Source organism: Bos indicus x Bos taurus, chromosome 3 (assembly GCF_003369695.1).
Source record: "Bos indicus x Bos taurus breed Angus x Brahman F1 hybrid chromosome 3, Bos_hybrid_MaternalHap_v2.0, whole genome shotgun sequence".
NCBI lineage: Eukaryota > Metazoa > Chordata > Mammalia > Artiodactyla > Bovidae > Bos > Bos indicus x Bos taurus.
The window spans coordinates 15629824-15654142 of record NC_040078.1 but is presented as its reverse complement, the minus strand read 5'-3'; the positions used below and the strand labels follow the sequence as shown (position 1 = coordinate 15654142).

At 55.1% G+C, this 24319-nt stretch overlaps 1 protein-coding gene and 1 non-coding gene across 6 annotated transcripts; one reads left to right on the top strand and one right to left on the bottom strand.

The window, feature by feature from the left end:
- Positions 1-7600: 7600 nt before the first annotated feature.
- Positions 7601-24298, bottom strand: PBXIP1 (PBX homeobox interacting protein 1). 5 transcript variants are annotated; one of them, XM_027531679.1, is made up of 13 exons: positions 23982-24298; positions 23461-23510; positions 22736-22840; positions 16763-16849; positions 14336-14462; positions 14040-14104; positions 13792-13960; positions 12095-12325; positions 11951-11974; positions 11561-11643; positions 11114-11242; positions 9260-10485; positions 7601-8802 (listed from the first exon to the last, which is right to left on the bottom strand). In XM_027531679.1, the coding sequence occupies exons 1-13, from the start codon at positions 24082-24084 to the stop codon at positions 8724-8726; spliced, it is 2478 nt and encodes an 825-aa protein (XP_027387480.1). In that variant the 5' UTR covers positions 24085-24298; the 3' UTR covers positions 7601-8723. The 5 variants fall into 5 exon arrangements, with proteins under 5 accessions (XP_027387480.1, XP_027387490.1, XP_027387498.1 ...); XM_027531689.1 differs by having other exon boundaries at positions 13792-13957; XM_027531697.1 differs by lacking the exon at positions 22736-22840 and having other exon boundaries at positions 23982-24252.
- On the top strand, positions 14928-15058 carry LOC113890615. Its single transcript, XR_003510573.1, has one exon. It is a non-coding gene; the product is annotated as a small nucleolar RNA SNORA51 (small nucleolar RNA).
- Positions 24299-24319: the final 21 nt, after the last annotated feature.

The following is a 24319-nucleotide window of genomic DNA, read 5'->3' as shown; positions in this document are numbered from 1 at the left end:
AAACAGACAGTTGGCTTAGGGAAAAAAGAATAAAATTCTGATACATGTTAAAATTTAAAATAATAATAATGTAGGCAAAGCAAGGATCCTCCCATCTTCAAAAGAAACACTCTCCAAAAATTTAACTAATGTTCTCAAGGATGGTGGCTACATCTAAATATTGAACACAGTAAGAGAACAGAGTTTTGTTTTGGTTTCTGTGGGGGTAGTTTGTTTGGGGTCTTTTTTGTTGTTGCGCTGGGGCTTCGTTGCAGTGCTCAGGCTTCCTCTGGTTACGAGCAGGGCCTACTCTCTAGTTGCAGTGCACGGGTTTCTCCTTGAAGTGGCTTCTCTTGTTGTGGCTCGAAGGCTCTAGAGCGTGGGTTTAGTAGCTGTGGCACACAGGCTCAGTTGCTCCGTAGCGCGTGGAGTCTTCCCAGATCAGAGATCGAACCCGTGTCCCCTGCATTGGCAGGTGGGTTCCTAACCACTACACCACCACAGAAGTTTGAGTTTTGTTTTTTTTTTTAAAACGAAGATTCGTGATTTTGAGGCATGATTTTGTTTTTCCATTAGATTGTTTTGTGGTAAATGTAAACCTTGGAGCTGAGGGACAGACTACAAAAGAGCAATTGAGGGGAGTTCCTGCTGGCCTAGTGGTTAGAATTCCAGGCTTTCACTGCAGTGGCCCAGGTTCAATCCCTGGCTGAGGAACTGAGATCCATGGGGCAGGCAAAATGATTAGTGATTTGTCGACTTCATCTGTCATTTAACAATCTTAGTGATAAAGGCCAATGTTTATTTTCTTTTTTAAATTATATATTGTAGTTAATTTACAATGTTTTTGTTAGTTTCAGGTGTACAGCCAAGTTATTCAGTTATACATGTATATGTATCTATTCTTTTTCAGATTCTTTTTCCTGCATAAGTTATTATGGAATATTGAGTAGAGTTCCCTAATTATACAGTAGGTCTTTGTTGGTTACCTATTTTATATATAGTGGTGTGTATGTTACTCCCAAACTTCTAGTTTATCCCTCCCGCCTCTACCTTTCCCCTCTGGGGACTGTTATTTAACAATGTTAGTGATAAAGTTTGATATTTCTTTTCAAAAAGAGATTGAACACTCACCAGGCTCTTGGAAAGAATATCAAGTAACAGCCCAGGGCCAGGCCCAGGGTATGAGTGCTCCATAAGTGACTAATGAATAAATGAATGAGCATATTAATGGGAGCTCTTACACAAAGAGTTGGGGAGCCTGGATTTTGAGGCTAGAAGGCCATTTGTGGGTATCCTCAAGGCTGAGACCTCATAACCCCACATTCAGTTGTTCTGGTTCCAGGGCAGCTCCAGGGGTCCCCTCTCTCCCTCCCAGCCCATCCTTGGCCAGCCTCCTGTCTCTCCCGCTGCTGCCCCCCTGTGGCCACCGCTGCAGGCATCACTGCAGAAGGAGCCAGGTGTGAAGTCACTGCTCAGCGGCAGCAGAGGAAGACTTGTCTTGCAGCAAGCCGCTCCTCCAGACCTCACCTCAGAGCCTAAATTCCAAGGGTGAAGAACCAGAGAGAGGAGCGGAGTTAGGAGGAACAGGGGACTCTTTGGAGTCAGCAGCCCTGGGCTCTGGTCTCTATTCTGTCCCTAGCAAGCTTTGCGACCTTGGACAAGTCGACTACTTCCCTCTCTGGGCCTCAGTTTCCACCTCTGAACAACAAAAGAGGTGGGACCAGTGCTTATGATGGTCCTTCCAGGATTGGCCTTCTCCTACCCACATGCTGGGGCCAATCAGGTAAGCAGCTGCCAGCCAGAGAGGAAATGCCTCCAGGGCCAGGTAGCTGAAGTCAGGGGCACACAGGCCCAGGGAGGAGGAGTCAGCTAAAGGGACCCAGAGTGTGTGCACGCATGCAGTCACTTCAGTCGTGTCCAACACTTTGCAGCCCTGTGGATTGCAGCCCGCCGGGTGCTCCTCTGTCCATGGGATTCTCCAGGCAAGAATACTGGAGTGTGGGGCCATGCCCTCCTCCAAGGGATCTTCCCAACTCAAGGATGAGTGGCAGGTGGATTCTTTACCACTGAGCCACTGGGGAAGCCCACAAGGGACCCACAGATGGGAAAGCAGTGGTACGGACATTTCAAATTTCCACTTGCGTCCTAAGGGCTTCTTGGGGGCCAGTCTTCCTCCACTGTCATTGTCCAGCTATCATAGGACCTTAGGCAAGTCGGCTCCTCCCTCCCTCTCAGTTCTTCGTCTGTATTAAAAAGAGAGATTCATGGTCTCATTTCCTTTAAGGTCTACTTCTCATGAGATAAAAGGCTGAGGAGGGCTCTGAAAGTCCATGGCCCATGGAGATGAGAGGGGCGGCCTGTTTCTCACGCCAAGGTTCCTGCACTGGGCCATCCCTACAAAGAAAGCTGCCTCCCCAAGGGCCCAAGGCCGCATTCCAGATAAGCAAGCATTTCTGGCAGGTCCGTTTGGCCCACAGGTGGCTGAGCTTCCCAAGGGGGCGGTCTGACACCTCCCTCCCTCTCCACAGTGCATGGCTTCAGGTTTCTGCCCGTGGGCCCTGCATGATGACCTTTCACTTTGACTGCAGAGAAGGGCTCAGTGGTGACCTCAGTGGATGCACTCCCCTCTGCTGGGTGCCTCCCCTCAGGCCCAGTAAAGGTACGTGTACTGACTGGTAAGAAGTTCTCCAAAGGGGCCCTGCCCTGGAAAGGAATTTGGGGGTGGGCAGGGGGTAGGAGGGACGCAAGGACTGGGAGGTAGGCACATACAACTTGGTGGAGCAGAAGGGTGACCTGCTGGAAGACTGGCTTTATCCCTGTCCCACGCTGTAAACAATCAAGCCCACCAGCTCCCCCTCCCCCGTCCCCAGCCCCCTCCATCCCCACTGCACACACCTCACCCCACCCCACCCCTTACAAAACCAGTTCCAGCCTTTCCTCCTTTCCTGGTATCATGTGAGGATGCCGTCATCCAACTGTCACAAGGCTGGGAAGCTCAGTGTGTCCTTGGCTCCTCCCTTTCCCTTGTCCTTGGCGCATCCAAGGCCAGGCCATTCTGATTCCCTGCTGTAAATCAGGCCTGCATCGTCTATCTCCCTCCTGAGTTGCTGGCTGACACCTCCTACCTACCTCTGATTTCATCTCTTTCTATTCCACCCTTCCGCCTGCCAGCTACCCTGCACCCATGTGTCTTCCTTTTTCATCCCCCTGCCCCTCACACCTCTCCCCATTTCCTATAGTGAAGCTCCCCCTTAAGACTTGCAAGCAGCCCTAAGGGAGAACTTGCTCCCTTGCAGGACCGTGAACTTAACACCATCTGACCACAGGGCTGTTCCATCCTCCCCTAAGGCTTCACCTCTGCCTAGTCTGAAATCCCCTCCCCATCATCCATCCTTATTATCTTCAAGGTCCAGCTCAAAGGCCACCCCTTCCTGGGACTTCCCTGGTGGTCAGTGGTTAAGACTCCATGCTTCCATTGCAGGGAATGCAGGTTCAATTCCTGGTCAGGGAACTAGGATCCCACATGTCACATAGCACAGCACCCCAAAAAAAACCACCACCCCCTCCTTCCTCTTCACCTTTCTGGCACCGGTAAGAGAGTACTTTTAAAACTCTGCTTGGTATTACACTCACATATGTAAATAGATAGTCAATGGGAGTTTGCTGTATGACTCAGGGAACTCCAACTGGGGCTCCATAATAATCTAGAGGGATGGGAGGTGGGAGGGAGGTTCAAGAGGGAGGGGACATAGGTACACCTATGGTTAATCCATGTTGATGTATGAAAGATATCAAACCAATATTGTAAAGCAATCATCAGTCAATTAAAAATAAGTATTTTTGATTAAAATGTTAAAAGATAAACTATAATTAAAAAAAAAAAAAAAAACCACCTCTCTGCTTGGTATTAAACTAATTTGGTTAGCCTCAGGGGCAAAGACTGTGGTCCCCCCAGCACATAGCACGGTGTTAGGTCTTGAGTGCTCGCTGGCATCTTTTCCCTGTCAGCTCCTACTACATGGTCTCCCATATCAGTAGGTCACAGAGGCCTCAACTTCCCCTTTAGAGGCTAAGTAAAATAAAAATAACTAAAACTTTTGACAGCACTCTACAGTTTGAAAAGCCTGTTCCTTTGCCTTTGGATGATTCATTCCATCATCACAACAACCCCTGAGGGGGATCTACAGGCTCACTTCAGTGATGGGAAAGCCGAGCCCTAAAGCAAGAAGGCCCGCAGGCAGGCAGTTGTGGAGACCGGAGACTGAAAGTTTGCCCAGGCTACCGGTCTAGTTAGAAGAGACCCGGGCTGGGTCTCCACCTGGCCCGGATAAAGACCAGGTGAGTGGGGAAGGGGCCCACTTTAGTTCTATATGGGCAGGGCCTATTCCAGAAGCCAAGGGCTACCAAAGGGATGGGCAGCAACCTTGACGGAAGGCCCACAGGGGAGGGATAGGGAACTCGGACAACCCCCGAGAATTAGTATTAAGGGGTTTCTGTGGCTCTGACCACTGGCTGGTGAGAGCAGCGAGGAGGGATCTGCTATGGTCTGGGTTTAGGCCAATAACCCACACACACCCCCCACCTGCAGTCCTGCCAGACCCTCTGTGAGCAGGTGAAGTGTGGAGGGACCAGGAGTACCTATGACCCAGAACAGATGAGAGGAGGAGATGTCCCTGCACCAGGTGGCCCTGGAGGTTCCCATGGCAACAGCCTGCCAATCCAGCATCTGTCCAGGGCCCCAGCAGAGGGGGCTGGAAGTGGTCCTCCAAAGGAACACAGGCCTCTGGCCTTCAAGGAGCTTATAGGGTGGGGCAGGCTTGAAGGTGACCACCACCCTGTCCCCCTACTCCCCAGCATGGGTGGGAGTAAAAGGCAGCGGTGAGACTGGGGCCTGGAGGACCCAGGGAAGTAGGAAGAGATGGGGAGGATCCTGGAGGAGGTTAGGGCTGGAGGGGGCATGATGAGAGAAGGTGGCGCTGAGGGCAGGAAAGGAGGTGAGGCTGAAGAATGAGGGGCCGGGGTGGGAGGAGGAATGGCAGGTTGGGGGACCGCAGGGAAATAAAGCTGGGGGCCGGTCAAAGGAAGCAGAATTTTTCCACTTGAGAGGGGAAAGCCAAGGAGGGCCACCCCCGACTCTAGTGATTCCCCCAAGACACCCCGGAGCTGAGCACTTAGCTGGGGGAGTTCCCAGAGGAAAGGGCAGAAAAGCCAAGTGCTTAAAATACCAAATGCTTAAACTGGAAGGGCCCAGGCCAGATCCTGGGGGCCAAGCAAGGTCATGTGGCAGAGTCCAGTGGGTCTACCCTCCTGCATGGTCAAAGATGCCCCCGGCCCTGTGGGAAGGAGGGAGCTCTGTTCCCACAGCTCCAGCCTCCCTTGGCTCGTCTCCACGTGCTGTGCCTATGACCAGAGAGCATCCTATGATCTGAGGCTCGGGGTCCCCCCTCTTTACCAGCGCTGCTGTAGGGTGTGACAGAGTGGCACAGTGACCTACAATGGGCAGGAGGATCACTGACGGGGGACACCTGAGACAGGGTAAGCAGAATGGCCAATGTCCTTGGTGTCCTGGCCCCTCCCCAACCTACCCCCTGGGTTAGTGGCCTTTTCTTCCTGATTCAGCAGTTTCAGAAACCTCCAGCTCAGCATATCACTTCCTGAGTGGCTCAGAAAGAGGAGGGGGCTTGGGGGAACTTCCTAGCCTCCTTGAGAGTTCGTTATGCAAACGAAGGAAATGGGCCCTAGAAACGAAACTGAGAAGCCCCATGCAGCCCACACCCTCTGGGAACCCAGGGGGCCAGTTTGTGTCCCCTCCCTTTCTAGCCTGCCTCCCTCTCCAAGAAGTGTAAGTTCTGAACACCTGCAGAAGGCAAGCAATGTGAACCAGGCTTCCTCAGGTGGATGATGGTCCACAGAGCCAGGATGCCAAATCCAGACCCTGGTCCCCAGGCTAGACTGTACTTGCTTCTCCCGACACCCACTCTAGAAGACTCTTTTCCTAAAGCCCCTTTTCATCGACCCTCTGCCTATGAGGAAGTTCTTCCTTAGGTCTAACTGCAATCCCTCATGCTGCAGAAAGTGGGCTCCACTGGACTATAAACTTCTTAACACGCCTCTGTATTCTCAGTACCACACTGCCTCTGGTACACAATAGAGTGTAAATGTTTGCTGAATGAGTGGACCTTGTTCCATCCCCACCCTGCCTCACCCCCCTCCTATTAGAATTCAGTTCAGTTCAGTCACTCACTCTTGTCTGACTCTTTGCAACCCCGTGGACTGCTGCACTCCAGGCTTTCCTGTCCATCACTAACTCCGGGAGCCCAAACTCATATCCATCGAGTCAGTGATGCCATCCAACCATCTCATCCTCTGTGGTCCCCTTCGCCTCCCGCCTTCGATCTTTCCCAACATCTGGGCCTTTTCCAATGAGTTCTTCGCATCAGGTGGCCAAAGTATTGGAGTTTCAGCTTCAGCATCAGTCCTTCCAATGAGTATTCAGGACTGATTTCCTTTTCTCCTTGCAGTCCAAGGGACTCTCAAGAGTCTTCTCCAACACCACAGTTCAAAAGCATCAATTCTTTGGCACTCAGCTTTCTGAATAGTCCAACTCTCAAATCCATACATGAATTAAATAAGCTAGTACCCTTAACGGAGAAGGCAATGGCACCCCACTCCAGTACTCTTGCCTGGAAAATCCTATGGGTGGAGGAGCCTGGTAGGCTGCAGTCCATGGGGTCGCTAAGAGTCGGACACGACTGAGCGACTTCACTTGCACTTTTCACTTTCATGCATTGGAGAAGGAAATGGCAACCCACTCCAGTGTTCTTGCCTGGAGAATCCCAGGGACGGGGGAGCCTGGTGGGCTGCCGTCTATGGGGTCGCACAGAGTCGGACACGACTGAAGTGACTTAGCAGCAGTAGCAGTACCCTTAAAGTCCTTTAACAGTGAGCAACCCATCAGTTCTTACAGAAGCACTTGTTATCAATTATAGTCCCCTCTTGGGCAGACCCCTGGGCTTCCCCGGTGGCTCAGACAGTAAAGAGTCTGCCTGCAATGTGAGAGACCCGGGTTCAATCCCTGGGTCAGGAAGATCCCCTGGAGAAGGAAATGGCAACCCAGTCTAGTATTCTTGCCTGGAAAATCCCATGGACAAGAGGAGCCTGAAGGGTTACAGTCTATGGTGTCACAAAGAGTCGGACGTGACTGAGGGACTAATACACCTCAGCTCTACTAACAGGCACCTTGGACCTGGCCTGAAGTCACACGTTCATTCTGTCCCCCCATGGGGATTTCCAGGCCAAGCAAGAAGCCCAGTCAGGAAGGACTTTCTAAAGAGAAGCCTGGGGCAATCTGGGTCTTCCTGGGCGAAGTAGCCAGAGAGTGGCCCAAGTCAGTGGGACTGGGGTCCAAGATTTGGGGCACTAAGTGGTGAGGTAGGTGAGGTCTGGAGCAAATGTGGAGCCACGGCGCCACCTAGTGGTTCCCTCACCCGCCCCCCCCCCCCCCCCACCCCCGCCCCGCCCCCAACGCAGAAGCCTGCGCTGTGAGGTGGGGGTGGGGAGCCCCTCCTCCACACTCTAAAGGGAGTGAAATCACTTCTGAGTGCCAAATATTGGACACATATTTTGTTTACATTGATTTATTTACAATCCTGCTGGAAGAGTCCCCAGCCCTTCAATCTCCCTTTTTGGGGATTAGAAACCCAAGGTTCCCAGGGATTAATTTGCCCAAAATCACTCAACCTGGATTTGAGCCCAAAACCCACTTGCATATTTCTACATCTCCCAGGGATGCAGCCAAGACAGCTGTGAGCAAAATGGGGAGTTCCAGCCCAGAGGGCCTGAGGTTTGCGGGGAGAGTGAGGTGGCGGGGAGAGGAGAAGGTGAGTACCAGTATGAGGTGGTGGGTGTGGGCTTCCCCTGCGCTTATAGAAACAGCCCTAAGCGACAGAGCGCCCCCAATGTCACAGCTCCTACAGAATTTTATTGGAATCTGAGTCTACAGTTCACAAGCAGAGGTGAGGCCACGTGAGGAGCAGGGCTAAAAGGGGGACTTCGAGTCTCTAGGGATAGCTCCTTCCAAATCTAACAAAACCCCAGGGAAAGGCTTCATGCTGGGCCTCCAGCCAGCCGGGAGCCAGCCGGGCGAATCGAATCCCAGGGTGCATGGGTCAGTGTGTGCAGCCAAGGGGCCCACTCTGGGCCCTCCTACAGACAGACAGACAGACACACACACACACAAGTTCTCTGGCTTTAGAATCTGAATTGCCGCATACCTCATATCCCACCCTACAGACACACACACACACAGACACACACACAGACACACACACACACAAGCACTCTGGCTTTAGAATCTGAATTGCCCCATACCTCATATCCCACCCTACAGACACACACACACACACACACACACACCACACACACACACACCACACACACACAAGCACTCTGGCTTTAGAATCTGAATTGCCCCATACTTCTTACCCCCACACAACCCTCCTAAAAAACAGGCCTCTCTCCCATCCCCCCTTCACAATCTGGCTGCAAGGGTCGCGGCCCTAAGAATTTGCATTCATTTGCATAGACAGCACAGCAGCTCCAGCTAAGGCCTTTTTGTGGCAGAAGTGGTGTCAGTGCAGGGCTGGGTGATCTCCAGGTTGCTCTGTGAAGGACATTCAATGACACCAACGAAGCTGAGGGAGGTGGCAGCTTAACGGTTCCCAGGGGACAGACAACGTGGGGCCTCAGCCCTGGCGGTGGGGGCTGTGCTCCTCCCTGGGCCCCACAACTCTGTTCTGCAAATGTTTGTCCTTCTTCCCAGACCTGTGGGGGGGCAGGGAGTGGAGGCAGGAAGAGGCCTTTAGAGAACAATGTCGTGTGATGAGAAGGGGGGCCCCCTGACAGGGGACCCTGTTCCCCCTAAGGCAGGTGACAGGGGCAGCCACCATCCATCAGACTGGGGGGAGGGGAGTGTGGCCAGACCTGGTGTCCCAGGACAAGGCCCCAGCTGGGGAGACAGGAAGCAACCTCTCTTACCCCCCAGACCACACAGGTATGGACAGCACAGGGCAACTTGGGAGGGAAAAAACTCTAGCCCCAAAGGGGACTCCCCAGGACCACTCTGGGCTGAGCTCAGGCTCAGCTTTCTGCCCTCAAGAGACAAAACCTCAAACTGAACACCGACAACTCAGGGCCCTTCACACACACAGACACCCCGCCCCACCATCACCTCCTGCCCCTTGCTCTGTCCCACTGACCCAACTCCCCCACAGCTGCCCACCTCTTCTTCAGTGCTTTGTCTCCAAAGAAGTGGCTGAAGATGAAATCCTCAAAGTCGTCCACCGCGTCGTCGTCACCTGTTTGTCTCACCGCCACCTCCTCCAGCTGGTCCTCCAAGGCGTCTACAAAGTCGCGGAAGCGGAGGCGGTCGTGGCGGAAGATGCCATGCTCGCCGAAGTAAGCGGGAGAGAGGGGCAGCTCCTCGGTCAGCGGCCCAGCCCAGGGCAGCCGCGCCAGGTACGTCCTCAGCAGAGAGGCCAGCTCCTGTTGCCGCACGGGGGCTAGCTCTATACCAAAGAAGGCCAGGCCCTCCTGCCGGGCACACTCATGCACACCTGAGCAGCCCTGGGGTGCCTGGTACTTGTGCCTGGACAGCTCTGCCCAGAGTGGCAGGGGGTCATGCCTGTCTTTAGCCCCTTCCTTCCACCGAGGGTGTTTCTGCCTCTCTCCAGAGGGGTGGGGGCGCCCACTTTTCCTGGGGGGCTCCTTGGAGCACTGTTGCTTGCCATCCTTCTTGCCCGCCCACTCCTCCACCCTTGGCTTGCCCTCCTTCCGCCTCCCCACCAGCTCCCTGTCCTCCTCACCCCGCCAGCTCTTCTCCCGGCCGGATGCCTCCTTCTTATGTTTCCAGTGCTCGGTCTTCCAGTCCCCTTGCCTATCCCACCACTTTTCCTTCCCACTCGGCTCCCTGGAATTCTGGAAGTGAGGCTTCTGATGCCAGGCCTCTGAGACATTGGCAGGGACCCCAGGGTGCTGGCCCCAGTTCTCCAGGCCCCGCAGCTTCTGGGCCAGCCTGTGACCCAACTCAGCCAGGCCAGCCCGGGCTGGATCCCCTCGGCCCGCCTCCTTCAAGCTCCGTTCCAGGTCCTGCTGCACAGACCCCAGCAGCCGCCGCTGCCGCTCCAACTCTTGCCTTAATGCCTGGGCCTCAGCCTCTAGTTGTTTCTTTTGCTCCAGGAAACCAGGGCTTGGCTCCTGCCCCGTGGGGCCTTGCTCCTTGGTGACCTGGCCAGCCTGTGGGCCTCTGCCCCACTGGAGACACAGCCCATCTGCACCCTGGACACAGTCAGCCTCCAGTCCCTGAAGCTGGGCCCGCAGCTGCTGCAGCTCTGACTCCAGGGCCCGCTGGGAGGCCTCGCCCTGCTGGAGGGCCCCTCGGAGCCGGGCATTCTCCTCTTCTAGCCCTTTGGGCTGACGCATCAGGCTCTGAAGCTCTTCCTTCTGGGCCTGGAATGGGAATAGGGATAGAGGACCCAGGGAGTCGTCAAGGATGGGTCCAGTGCCTGCTACCCTAATTCCATTCCATTATAGCCTTTATGGCCTGAGAGACTCAGACGATTTGGTTCTCATCTCCCACCCCATCTGCACCCTTCACCTGACCCTGGGACCCCCAAATTCCACCACAGGCCTTAGCTCTGTCTGTTTATAAGCCCACATGTCTTTAATTCACTTAAAGAGAGCCAAGATAAGACTCTCATTGCCCTATTTCCACCTCCCGTACCCAAAACAGATATTATTAACTGATCACAGCACTTCTTCCCACTGAGTCTTGGCATGTTCTTCAAATCCTTCTCCACACAAGGCTCCAGGTAGACCATGCCAATCAAGCAGAGGTGGCATGCCACGTGAAGCAGATATGCCAGTCCTGGCCTAACCCTTAGCATGCAGGACGGGAACAAAACATGGAAGACGACTGGACTCTAGTGGGAAAGGGAGGGACTGGACTCTAGTGGGAAAGGGAGAGGGTCAGCGTATGTGGGTGAACACAGGAAACTTCTTTGCAGGGAGGAAACTGGACAGACAGACACGTGGCCTAGGGAGGGTGTCTAGTCCACCCCAACCTGCTTGTGCCCACCTGCAGCTGGGCCTGCAGTAGTCGGATGTCCTGGTTCTCCTTGGCCAGCTTATCCAGCAGAAGGGCCATGTTCTGCAGGCTGGGGACACTGTCCAGGACCTCTGAGGTCTGTAGCTGCTGTAGTCCATCCTAAGGGCAAAGGTGGCTCAGTCAGTAAAGAATCTGCCTGCAGTGCGGGAGACCCAGGTTCGATCCCTGGGTTGGGAAGATCCTCGAGAGAAGGGAATGCTACTCACTCCAGCATTTTTGCCTGGAGAATTTCATGGACAGAGGAGCCTAGTGGGCTACAGTCCATGGGGTTGCAAATAGTCAGACACGACTGAGTGACTAACACACACACACACACACACACACACAAGGGCAAAGGAGCCAGTCACCCCAGCCCAGCCCCACGACCCCGACAGCCCCCACCAGGCCCCTCACACAGATGGAGACAGTCACACATGCCTGCCCATCCCCCACAGCCTCCAGCATCTCAGTATCAGACTCCACATCTGGCAAGACCTGCAGGTCCACTTCCTCCAGGGGCCCTGTGGGAAAGTGGAATCCTGAAGCTGGCCTCAAGGCACACAGAGCCCTGTCCTCCTCCCCCTCCCTGCCCGCCCTCAACACATACACACAGTCACTGTCCTGTCCTGGACCTCACCCTATGGCTGAGGGGTCCAGCAAGGTAAAAGGTCAAGGGTCACCCCGAATAGCTGACATAAGGCCTATAACTGAGCAAAAAATGTACAGCCCCCAGCATCCCTACTCCTGACCCAGAGAACTGCCCCCATCAGCCTCCCTCAGGGCTGGAAGGGGACAGACACAAACTGGTCAGGGCCCATCGTCACTCACCACTTTCAGACTCTGAGAGACCACCTGAAATGGAGACAGAAGAGTCTGGTCAGGCCCTCAGAAGCAGGGGCAGAATGGGGTCAGAGTACTGCAAGAGGGGCCAGAGCAGAGCCTCAAGGTGCCAGCAGGGGAGGGACCACTCACCAAAGAGGAGGACCCCCAGGCCCAGCAGGACCAGGGACCCGAGGAGACACATGTTGAGGGAGATGCCCAGCTGCCCGCCTGCACCCTCGCCCTGGACCTGGTCCTCCACACCCAGGGTGGCCGCGGGCTGAGGAGTGCCGGGCTCCCGACCCCGCCGCCTCCGCAGACCCTCCACATCCACATCGGTGTCGTCCTCGCTGCTGGAGTGGTGGGCCTCCTCCCTGATCCAAGCTGGGGGAAGGGAGGGGGCCAGGACAGTAAGGCAACTGGAGAGACAGGACAGACAGACAGACAGACCGGAACCAGAGGCAAACACAGGAGACCCCCAGCCCTGATCACAGAGGGAGAGCATGGAGACCCTGCCCACATGTGCCTGGGCATCAGTGACCACCCCTGCCCAGTCTGGAGACCAGTCCTTTCTACTACATACAAGATACAAGAGCAACTTTCATCCTAAAAGCGCCCTCCTGCTCCCACTTGTGCCCCCTGCCCTGGTTCTGTCGGAAACCTGGCCATGCCCTCTCAGCATCTCTTTTCAATGCCTGGCTGCTCCCAGTCCTAGAGGCAGAGGTCTCCCTGGCACCATTTCTGCTCTTCTGCCCTTCTCACCGCACACACAATCACCCAGTCTCACCCACCCCGCCGGCTTTCCCCTAGAGCAGATTGAGTCCCTCATTCGTAAACTCCTGACTGGCCTCCCTAGAGCTCCAGGCCTGGATGTCTGACCACCTCCTGTCTCTTCCACCTGGCTGTCCCTGGGGACCAAACACTCCACACACTGCCTGCCCTCCAACCTGGTTCTCTCCTGGCACCCCCCCCGATGCAGGGCAAGACGCCAGTGCTCCACGAGCCAACCTCAGCCCTCCCTCTTTGCCTCGCATGCAGTTTGACAACACGACCCCTAAACATCTCAGCAGCACATGCCTCGCATCTGCCTTAGTTCAGGTCTTCCTCAGCTTCATCTGACTGCAGTTGCCCCCTAAATGGCCCCGGACCCCGCCTCCCCCTCCACGCTGTCACCCCTCAACAAAGATGCATTCACACACTCCTGCCACCAGCCTTGGACGCAGCCTCCTCAGTACAGGACAGGGGAACCCAGCCCGGTGTTGATGCTGCAGCCCTGGCCTGCAACGTTCTCTTCCTCCTACCCTACCTACCAAAAGTCCACTTGCTCAAGGTTCCACGCAAATGTCCCCTCCGGTGTGAACCTTTTCCCCAACTGTCCCTGCCTCTCCCTCCCCTCGACCTGTCCCCGACTAAACCACTCTCCCCCCCTTCCTGTGGGGGCACCTTAATCACACCACCTTTGCCCCCTCACAAGTCCGACTTGCACCCTGGCTCAGTCTAGTCCACCTCTTACACAGGCCGTGAAGCCAACCTGCTTTCCCAGAGCTGACTCGTGGAAGGGACTCAGGGAATGAGAGCCAAATCTAGAGGCAAGTAATAGAGGAGGCCCCACAGTAGAGAGGAAAGAGTTAACCTAGACCTAGGCCCTGCCACTTATCAGCTGTGTGACTTAAGCCTGAGTGTCCCCGGGGGTGACGGTGGTGAGGATTCACTGATACAGCTTAAGGAAGGCTCCAAGCTGCCAAGTCCTAGGGCCTGGACCAGAGCTGTGCTCGGCAGTGATGTCTATCTATTCCCACTCCAACACCTTCTAGAAGGATAGTGACAGGAGAAACAAGGAGGACTCTCACCTGTTTTGGGGGATGAAGGCAGGCTGCGGTGGGGGCTCTGATCCTCCAGGTCCTGTGAGTCTGGTTCCAGGCCTACCACCTCAGGGGTCTCTTCCAAGTCTCCCTGGGCCTCTGTGTCTCCTGGGCCAGGGGACTCCACTCCAGGGTCATCACCTTCCAGGACACCCTGCTGCGGATACAGCCGTGAGCACTTCCCACTTCCCCTGGCCCTCCCCACTTCCCGCCCTTCCCCCAGGGAAGGTCCTCACCTTGGCCTCAGCCTCCTCAGACAGGATGGGCCCAGATTGGGAGCTCTCACTCTGGGACACCGTCTCTGTGGCGGGAGAAAAGACTCAGGAAAAACACCACGGCCCCCCTGGCTCCCACAGGCTGCAACCAGGCAGGAAGGGACAGGAGAAAGCCAGGATGGGATAAGGGAAGGTTTAAAACTGAGATCAATGCTGGGAATAAGACCAACTGGCCTCCCTCTCCCTGAGGAAACTGGGAAACCCCAGAACATGGAAGACAGGTGGCTGCACCGCCCCCCTCAGCAGGGCCCTGTTACCTCCTCCATCCAAGGTCCCAGCCGATTCCTCAGCAGCTGCCCTGGAGGGGCTCTGAGGGGCCCGGGGAGCTCGCTCGGATTCTGGGTCATTCCCAGATTCAGGGCCCAAGGTCTCCACAGGCAGGCTCTGGGGGCAGGGGTACAAGCAGAAGGGCTGCTCTAGAGGAAGGACGGCAGGACAAAACCAAGAGCACGGGGTGCTCTCCAGGGTGCCCGAGACCAGCCCGTGCCCAGGGGTCCCAGCCCACACCTTACACATACATAATACACTCAGCAGTGGCTGCTCCAAAGGGGGCAGGGGGCAGCTGGCACTGTGACCTCTCTGCTCAACACAGTGTTCAGCCATTCCCTAACTTCACTTGCTGCTCTGAGGAACTTTTGGAGGCCAAGTTTCTGTGAAATGAAGACGCACCACTGGGGACTTTCCCGGTGGTCCAGTGGCTAAGACTCAACATTCCCAATGCAGGGGGCCGGGATTTGATCCCTGGTCAGGAAACTAGATCCTGCATCCACAACTAAGACCCAGCACAGCCAAAAAAAAAAAAGTAAATGTTATTTTTAAAGGAATCCTATATTTACAGGAATTAACTTCAGCCTCCTGGTACTTACTACAGGCTGTGTTCTTATACTGACAGCATAGAAAGAGGAGTCAGAGTAAACCCACCCTACATACAGCCTGGGCAGGCACTTTGCCTGGTCTGTATGGTGAATGGGAGTACATGGAGTTGAAAAAAAAAAAAGAATTAAGTTATTCAATCAGACATTAAACTAATTAAAAAAAAAAAAAAAGGACCACTGGCCCAAGACACTGGACCACTCTACAAACCTGGCAGCCCACCACCACCTCCCCAGAGAAGCAGCTGCAGCCTGGGTCTCCCTCCCCACAGGTGACCAGCTCAGTAACTGGCAAGAGAACAAAGTCCTCTGGAGCCCAAGGATCACAGTCCCATCCCCCACGGGCTTCCCCCCAGTTCTCACAACGGGCCACCTGCTCCATCTGCCAAACTTTTCTGGCTTTTCCTGCTCCCTGCACACCCCTCTCCCAGGAGCTGACAGAAGCCCACCTCACCCCAGCCACAGCCAGCCTGCCTCCCAGGGTGTTCTCAGCCCAGCCATCTACAGCCTCAGCCTCTCCTTTTTCTGCAAACGCCCCCTCAGCAGGTCCACCACCTGCTCATCCCATCCATGGCTTCCGCTAAACTTCCAAGAATAATTCTTGACCTTAATATGTTTCTTTACAAGACTCTTTTTTTAAAAAAGATTTTTTTAATGTGTACCATTTTAAAAGTCTTTATTGAATTTGTTACAATATGGCTTCTGTTTTATGTTTTGGTTTTTTGGCCCCAAGGCATGTGGGAATCTCAGCTTCTGGAACAGGGATCTAACCCCCAGCCCCTGAGTTGGAAGGCAAAGTCTTAACCACTGGACCGCCAGAGAAGTCCCTCTTTACAATTTTCAAGTCATCTTTTTCTCCCAGTCCCTCTTATGTTAAAGGAAACACAACTCCTCCTCGTTAAAGGGAGGACAGCAAGGTGAAACAGCTGGCCCGAGGTCCCCCAGCTGTCTGCAAGGCAGCCAGGGCTCTGGCTGGGAGCACGGCGTCGTCCGCTCTGCCAGCCAGCCCCAGTCCATGGGTCCTGCTCCAGCATCATACTGAGGGCGGCTCCCTCACTCCCCATCAGTTTCTTCAAGGCCACTCAAACCCGACGTCTCTAACTCAAACTCCTGAGCTACCTCCCTCCCTGTGGGATGAACATACCAAGTCCTTGACAAACTCTCCAGCCACTCCATTCCCCATCCTGCCAGTCCCCTTCTCAGAGGCTTCAGGGCACAGGAGTCCACTGGGTTCTCATCCCACCAACTACAACCTGGACTGCAGGACCTTCAAAACGCTCTCCCCCTGTTCCCACACAGCCCACATAGTGGCTGCACCCTCTGCCCACAGCAGCGATGGTCCTGACCCCCTCCAGCTCAGAGCCTGCCCGCTATTTTCCATCAAGGGGCGGCCCGAATGCCTGAGCCAGACCCTATAGGCCTCCTCCGGAGGCTCGCAGGCTCTGATCCAACCTCACTTCAACACTGTCTGGCCCACGTCTCCACCTCCTCCATCAGACCTCCTCAGTCTCCCCAGCACAGCTCATCTACTGCTGCCTCAGCACCTTTGCTAATGCTGTTCTCCCCACCAGAATTTCTCCCCTGCTTCTCACAGCTTACCCCAACAATTCCTTTCTTTCAAGCCACGGTCCAACTCCCAACTCCTGACTCCTGGGGCCTGATCGTATTCTCCCTGCCCCTGGAGTTCCTCTCAGAACCAGCAGGAGGTGACAGGTGTGATAATCAGGAGCAAGGAAGGGGGACAGACCCAAAAAGCAGCCCAGCCTGGCCAGAAACCCTATTCCATATGGTTCCCAGGCCTGCTCTTCCTACCTCTGAGCCGGCAAGCACCCAGCTATTGTCCGAGTCTGGGCAGGAGGCCATCACCGTTGAGGTCCCCGCAGCTGCTGAGGCTGCCACCTGCAGAGAAAGGCTCTCTTAGGGACTCCAGCTCCCTTTGGGGGAGATGCGATGTAGACAGAAGCCTCAGCTGGGTTCCAAGTGTAAGGGCTGGGCAGTCACTTCCAGAACCAGCCTGGTTCCAGTCCTTCTGACCCCAAAATCCGAATTCTTCTGGGCAGTATTTGCCTTGCAAATCAGAACGTACCAACAGCTGCAGTGAAGTTTGCCTTTCCCAGGGAGCAAAAGAGCCCTTGGGAAACTGGGAAATGGAACTGACCTTGAAAGGTCAGAGAAGCACAGGGCTGGAAAAGCTCTGGGAAAAATCCAGGCCAACTCTCTCATGTTATAGTCAGGGAAAATGAAGGCCCGAAAACTGGCTGACTTGACTTGCCAGCGATGAATAGCAAGTGAGAAGACTGAGGAACAATCTGGCCCTCCCTTCCCCTCCCCAGGCTCCCTCACAATCCCACCTCCTCCCCCAGGGCCTGGAAGAGGAAACCCCATGGCCTTCGTCAGCCACAAGTCTCCCACCAACCCATCACCCACCGTTAAGTCCTCTGTATGGTCTAGTTTGGGGTCCTGTTCACTGGCAACACGATGGAATCAATCAGCTAAGATTCTGATATAACTGAGTTCAAGGATCAGGCTCCGAAAAATCTGCCAAATGATTCTCACATGCAGCCAGGGCCGAGAGCAACAGCACAGCTTACATCCATCTGAATATACCTTTAGTAAGTCTCCTTGTCACTCTCCATTCTAGGTCTTTTCCCTTCTTAGCAAACTCCAGCGTTTCACCTGAGGACACTTGAAGGTGACTAGGAAAAGGGATTTGTGGCAACTCTCATGTATACAGAAAGCACTGTACCATTTGCAAAGCATGGACAATAACCACGGTTGTGGCCCTATTCCCTGCTAATCTGCTCTGACATGGTGGAGTAGGGGTGGGAAATCACTCCAGCTTCAAAAGCCTGACACAAAGCAGGACAAGAAGAGAAGGACCTACCCCTCCGTCTGTGACCAACACTATGGCCCCAGGCTGGCAACCGGGCCCTGGCATAAAGCTGAAGGGAGGATGAGCTAAGCCCCTGGTCTTGGACTGTGATCCTTTAGAGGCTTACAAGACTGCTTGCTGAGGGGCTAGAAGGATGCTAAGTGGAAAAGGATCCTGAAAGGAAATCCTGGGGAGAGGAAGTAAGGCTGGGGTAGAAGCGCAGCAGCTCTACTGTGGGAAACCACTACACTTCCCCCTTCAGTGGGACACACCATGGGAGCCCTACACAGTGCCTCCCAGAGACAGGCCCCCATCCCACAAGGAGAGAGAAGAACGGCTGCAGTGACTTCCCCACACCGCAGTCCAGCAGGACACCCCCGGCCGGCTTCTACAGGCATCCACAGAACCATCACTGTGCTGCCTTCTGGTCTCAGGCCCCACCCCCGCCACTCTGTCATCATCTCCCCAACCCCAGTTGCTGCGTGTGACTCTTAACAGGTGGCAGCAGGAAGGAAGTGGCAGCAGCTTGGGCTGAAGTCCCTGTTTACCCCTGGCTGTGTACAGCCTGCTCAGGTCCTCCAGAAGCAGGCACTATGGCAACCAGGGTGATGTCAGACCTACTGTCTCCATGGAAACCAGAAACGGTATTTGGGTCAACAAGACAAACACTTCTGAGACCCAAACAGAATACAGTCCGGAACCTGTGCACTCAGGGTTCCAAACCCTGGCTGGTACCTCTCTCTTGTTTGGATTCGCTGAAGATCCCATAAGTTCTCCCTGTTCCCCACCAGGCCAGCATCTCACTGCCTTATTAGGAAGTTCTTTCTGCTGTCTAATTCCCACCCTTCCCTGCTGCTTTCAGATCTCTTTCTTCTCATCAACCTCTTGGAAGAACACCCACCTCCACCCCCTCCTCACTACTCCCTCTCCTTTTTTCAGGCAAGATTCAACAAAAACATCCTGTAAGGACTGTCAGGGACTTATGCTATTTCCAAAAGACAGCTAAAGGGGGAGCTCTGCCACTCTGTTCAAAGCTGGGAAGTTTCGTCCAGCTAATTTCAACCCCTCTAAGAGCTGTTTCCCCAAACCTCTAAAATAAAGCACCCAGGGCTACAAAAACTTGTCTGGGAGACCCAGAGCAAGTTCCTGTTTTGCAAACGGCCGCCCATGATCCCCCTCCCTCCCGGCCCAGAAGTGACAAACAGCTCTATAGATCCTGGGTGGAGCTCAACCCTTCAACGTTCTACCCCTCCTCTCCTCTACCCTTCCTCTCCTGGGGATCTCTGTTGCCCCTGCCCCGCTAGGGCATTACCTGACCCAGCTCTTGCTTCAGTCTTCAGCTGAACTTGTTGCTGCCTCTCCGGCTTTACAGATACAAGAAAGGAAGGTCACGTGACTGGGAACTGACCAATGGAAAGCCAACTTCCCTGAGGGGGGGCGGAAACTTTTGGCCAATAACAGCTATACTTGAGAGCCGCAGGGGTGCGGCGGGGGCGGGGCAGTGGGGGCCGCCTGCAGAGCCCCTAAACCTGGGCTTACCTCCCGGTGGGACACTGGGGTTCCAGCAAACTCACCTGGGGGTCACCTCCCCTCCTTTTCCAGTGGCTAAACAATTTCTGAAGGGAAGACCCAGAACTGAAAGGCAAGGGGGTGGCATGTCCAGGACAAGGAGCCAGGTTGGTCCCAGGATAGACAAGAGACAGCTGCAGGATGGGGGAGGAGAGTGGCAAAGTGTGGGTTGTCCCTACCCTCACCCTGGCGCCGATTGTTTAAGGATGCCACTATTCTTTTTTAAAAGGGGCAGAGGGGGGTGCTGAAAAGCATCCTAAAATGCAATCTGCTAGACCAGGGCAGCCCCTTCCCCCACCCTTGGAGCTACACTGACCTCCTGACTCAGGAGTGGGAGTGGGGTACTACACGGAGAAGCACTAATGGCAATTGTCTCCCTGAAGCCTTGAGGCCGAAGATCCTGCTTGGCTCTAGGCCTGGCCCAGGAATGTGCTCAGAAAGGAAACTTGTGTTCTCACAGCAGGGACACAGGGAGAGATGGGGCAAAGAGGCCTCCCCAGGCTCCACAGCTTGTATTAGGTCAGCTCAGGGGCCTGACTCTTCCAGCTATCCCCACTTCCAGAGACCCTGGGGGGTCCCTGTCCTCACCCCCCCAACCATCCTCACCAGCAGTGACTGACTCATTCCAACCTTGTGCACACCAACACCAAGGAGTCCGGGTGTGGATCTTCCGAGTCATTTTATTAATCCAACCGTACAAAACTTTCCCCACCACATCTCTGCCACCCCCACTTTCTTCCAAAAAGCAGTGGCATGAAAGGGAGAGAGGGACTGACCAGGCAGCCCCCCATCCCTGGCCAGGAGCCATCTTACAAAATGCAGGGCGGTGCGGGGGGTGGGGTGGGGTGGGGTGGAGACCACAAAAACATCAACAGATAGAGGGGCAAACAGAACCACTAACACAACACAAAGTTGAGCAGTGAGGGGGTTGCCATCTCTGCTGCTGGATGGCAGGGAACACTGGAAAAGAGAAGCCGAGGCCACTCCCTTCCTTCGCACAGCCTCGAAGGCTGCCTGCTCCACCGGGGGAAGGCAAGAGTTCTGCAGTATACCTGTCTTCTCTTCACATGTGTAAGGTCCCAGGAGAAGTGGGGGCAGGGGACCACCAGCTTCTCTCAGGGCCAGACCCCTAGCCTGCCTTCTCTACCCCATTTGAGGAATGTGTGTAGGAGCTGTAGGGAACAGCGCGCAGCTGTGAGGGGCTCCTCATGGGGCCCCAGACCCATCTCTGGCAGGCAGGGCTTAAAACATAAAAAATAAAGCCTTGGCATGGAATTTGGCTGAGAAGGATGAGAACAGCTCGATCACCAGGCCAGAGAAGACAGAACAGCAGGGAGAGAGGGGAGCAAAAACATCCAGGCTCTGGACTGCATTCTAGTACCGCATCAGTGAGGGTCCTGCAGACTCCCCAACCCACAGGCTGTGACAGGGATCCTTTTATCAGGAGAAAAAATGAGGTATAAGGGCTCTGCGCCTTTTCAAGCTTTCCTTCCATCAAGGCAGGGAACTCGAGGCGCTGATGTTGAAGACCAGCGCTTAGTGGGGGAGGAGGGGTGTACAACCACAGAATCTGGGCTTCCAGGACAGTCTGAATGTCAAATATTCTGGTCTGTCAGACCACACATCCCAATTTTTGGCAAAAACATGGTCATTAGGGAAAAAGCACAAGAGAGGCTGAGAAAGGACCAGTGACTTTGGTATGAGGGAGATATGTCCTGACAGCATCTTATCTACTGTCTCCAAGCCCCAGATCACCAAGAACTGCCATAGCCACGTACTCTCCTGCTTCTTCAAGCTATTTGGTTTCTGAAAGGGGACGAGATGGACAGGTGAAGGAGTCAAGGGGAAGGTAGGAAAAGGGGAAAATCTCCATTTATTCCCTAAAGCTATCTCCCAGCGCCCATGAAAGGGCTACCGCAGAGATGGGAAGAGACCCAACTCCTCTGGCCAGAAACCTTTAATACTGGACTCCAAACACTAAGGCTGGAGCTGTGGAGCTAGAGAGGCATGTTAGGCACAGGTGTTGGGGGCATCCATCATCTGTAGAGGGGACACCCCTGCCCTTCGGATCTTCCTCCAGCCTCTTTCCTCCTGCAGCCATACCCCTGGGTTTCCAGAGACAGCCACCAAAAATGGCTCTCTTGGCAGGGCTTTGGTTTCCTGAACCTCTGTAGATCTCAATGCGTAAGTTTCCACAAGAGTGAGAGATACAGGCTCTTCTGCCTGCCCACCTCAGTTCCTTTTTCTGCCCCCAGGAGCCACTGGGTTTCTCCCCCTTGGGGATGGGAAGCCGATGGAAACCAGGACCAAGAGCCAGACAAGAAGGCAATCACCCTGAAAGAGCAGGGAGGAACATGTGCACTTCCCTGGGCCCCTCGCCAGCATCACCCATCGTTAGCGGCCACCAGCTGCCCCATGCCCTCGCGGATGTAGACAGACTGAATCTCCTTGGTCTTGAGGCAGAGATCGCAGGCCCAGACAGCAGAGGCCTCGGTGGTCAGCAGCCCATAGGCGCTCTCAGTCATGCCTGTGCACTCACGGTGGAACCACTTCTGGCAGGAGGCCTCACACAGAATGGCATCTTGGTCGTCATTCACCTCGCTCCGACAGGCACCACATGGATACACCAGGCCTGGGGGAGGCTGGGGTCCTGAGCCCCCACCTGCCTTTCCAGGGGGTGCCAGGCTGTTGGCATCTGGAGTGCCCCCACCCCGCCCACTGCTGTTTGGAGGAAAACTGGGCTGATTCCCATTAACAGCAGCAGCCGGGGAGCCCGAGTGGGGCTCCTGGGGAAAAGCAGTGGCCGCAGGGGGATTTAAGGGCTTCCCCCCATCCTCACCACCAGGGCCAGGAAAGCCAGGGTCCGGACCAGGGAAGGGACTTGTGTTGGGAGGCAGGCTGGGGAGCCCCTGACCAGGTCTCTGGAGAGAAGGGCCAAAAGGTGCCCCTGGCTGGGCAAAGCGTTGGGGGAGAGAAGGGGGGCCCAGCTCCCCTCTGGGAGGTTGTCCCATGGTGGGTGAGATCATGGGGCCAAATCCCCCCACTGGGCCTGGCATCATCTGCCCACCAGGCGGGCTAAAGTTCTGACCCAGAGGCTGGTTGAAGGGTTGGCTGGGAAAATTCATGTTACCTGGGGGTGGATAGCCAGGGCCCTGGGGGGGCATGTTGAAAGCAGGGCCCATGGGGCTGGGAGGGAAAGGGGGTGGCTGTCGACGAAGAGGCTGAGGACCTCCTCCACCCCCAGTGCCATAGCCTGGGGGTACCTGGCCTGCCATGCCCCCCTGGACACGGAAGCCCCCAAAGGGGACGGGACTGCCAAGGAATGGAGGGGCCGCGCCCCCCACCTTAGGGGCTCCGAAGTCATCCTCAAAAGGGTTGGATGCAACCAGGTGATCCACCATGGGAGTTGGGGGTGGTGCAAACTCCGTCAGGTGAGAGTACGCAGGGCCCTGGGGAAAAAGACGAGGGAAAGAGGATCATGGAGAGAGACCCAGAGCTAAACCAAGAGAGCACCAGAAACACAGAACCAGTTTTAGAGGCTAGTACCGGCCAGTTCAGACAGACCTTAAAGTGCAACGAAGAAACAGTGGAGACCACAACCAACACAGCGCCCTAACTGTTCTGAAAAGGGGCAGAACTACACTGGAATCCTAGTTTTGACACTGAGTAACCTCAAAGTCCTGGAGCAGGCACTGAACATGTTTAAGCCTCAGGTTTCTCACCTGTAAAACAATGCCATCTCCCAAAACCACTGAAGCATTTTAGCACAATCCCTGGTACTTAGAAAAGGTTCAGCAAGTGATAGCTGTTATCATCATGGGGGAACCAGAACAGGACAAAAAGGGGAGAAGACGATTCTAATCCCCGCTGACAAAATCTCTGGTCAAATCGTCTCATCCCTACCCTACTCCCAAAATGTTATAAAACTGAAGGAAAGGACCAGAAAAGGAACAAGAAAGACAACTTTCTCTTCCCCCTGCAGCTGATGCAAGATGAAGACATTGGGGTGACAGAGCAGAGAACCCAAAGGGGCTACCAGAAATTACCCCCACAACCAACCACCATTCACCTGAGTGTTTGACTTCCTTCGCTTCTTTTCTGGACTCTTCATTTGCAGACCTGGAAAGGCAGTAAAAGGCAGACACAAACAAGTTTCCCTGAGGTTTCCCCAACATCCTTTCTCCCAACCACGATCTAGGAGATTCTTCTAATTTCAATATATTCTTGTTTATTTACTTAGTATCTAATACTTTGTTAGATACTAACAAAGGTACACTACGAAGAAGAAATGGGATGCCACACTCTCAGCTGCCTCTTCCTTTAAATGAGAGACGTCCCCATCTCTTGATAGCCTCAGACTCCCAAGTGGCTCCTTCATTCCAGGTGCCCCAAACTCTAGGATCGGCAGTCAGTGACCCCTCGTCACCAACCCCTGGAGGGCTCCACCCACCTATCCTTTCCACTGAGCCTCCCCTCTCTTCAGGGCCCTCAGCCTGAGAACCGCCACCTCCCCGGCCCGCCAGCCCTCCCTCCAGGTCCGAGAGTTCTGAGCCTCGCCAGCGCCAGCCCCAGCCCCCTCAGCGTTCTCACCGGCCTTGCCCTGCTTTCTCCCGGTGCTGGGCGGCGCAGGGGGCGGTGCGGGGCCGCCACCTCCCTCCAGCTTGTCCGGTGGGGGCGGCGCCGAGGCGGCCATGGAGTGGGGGACCCGGGTCAGCAGCGGCGGGGGACGGACGCGCCCTCGGGGTGCACCATGGCCCGGAAGGGAAGGCAGGGGCGGCGCAGGCCCCCGCGCGGCCGCAAGCCCGACGTGCGGCGAGGCTGGGGTGCCGAGCCGCGGCGCCAACTGCACGCTCGCCCGGCCTCACCGCCCGCCAGCGGCCGCAGCCACAGGAAGCGGAATTCGGCGTGGCAGCCACCACTGCGCTCGG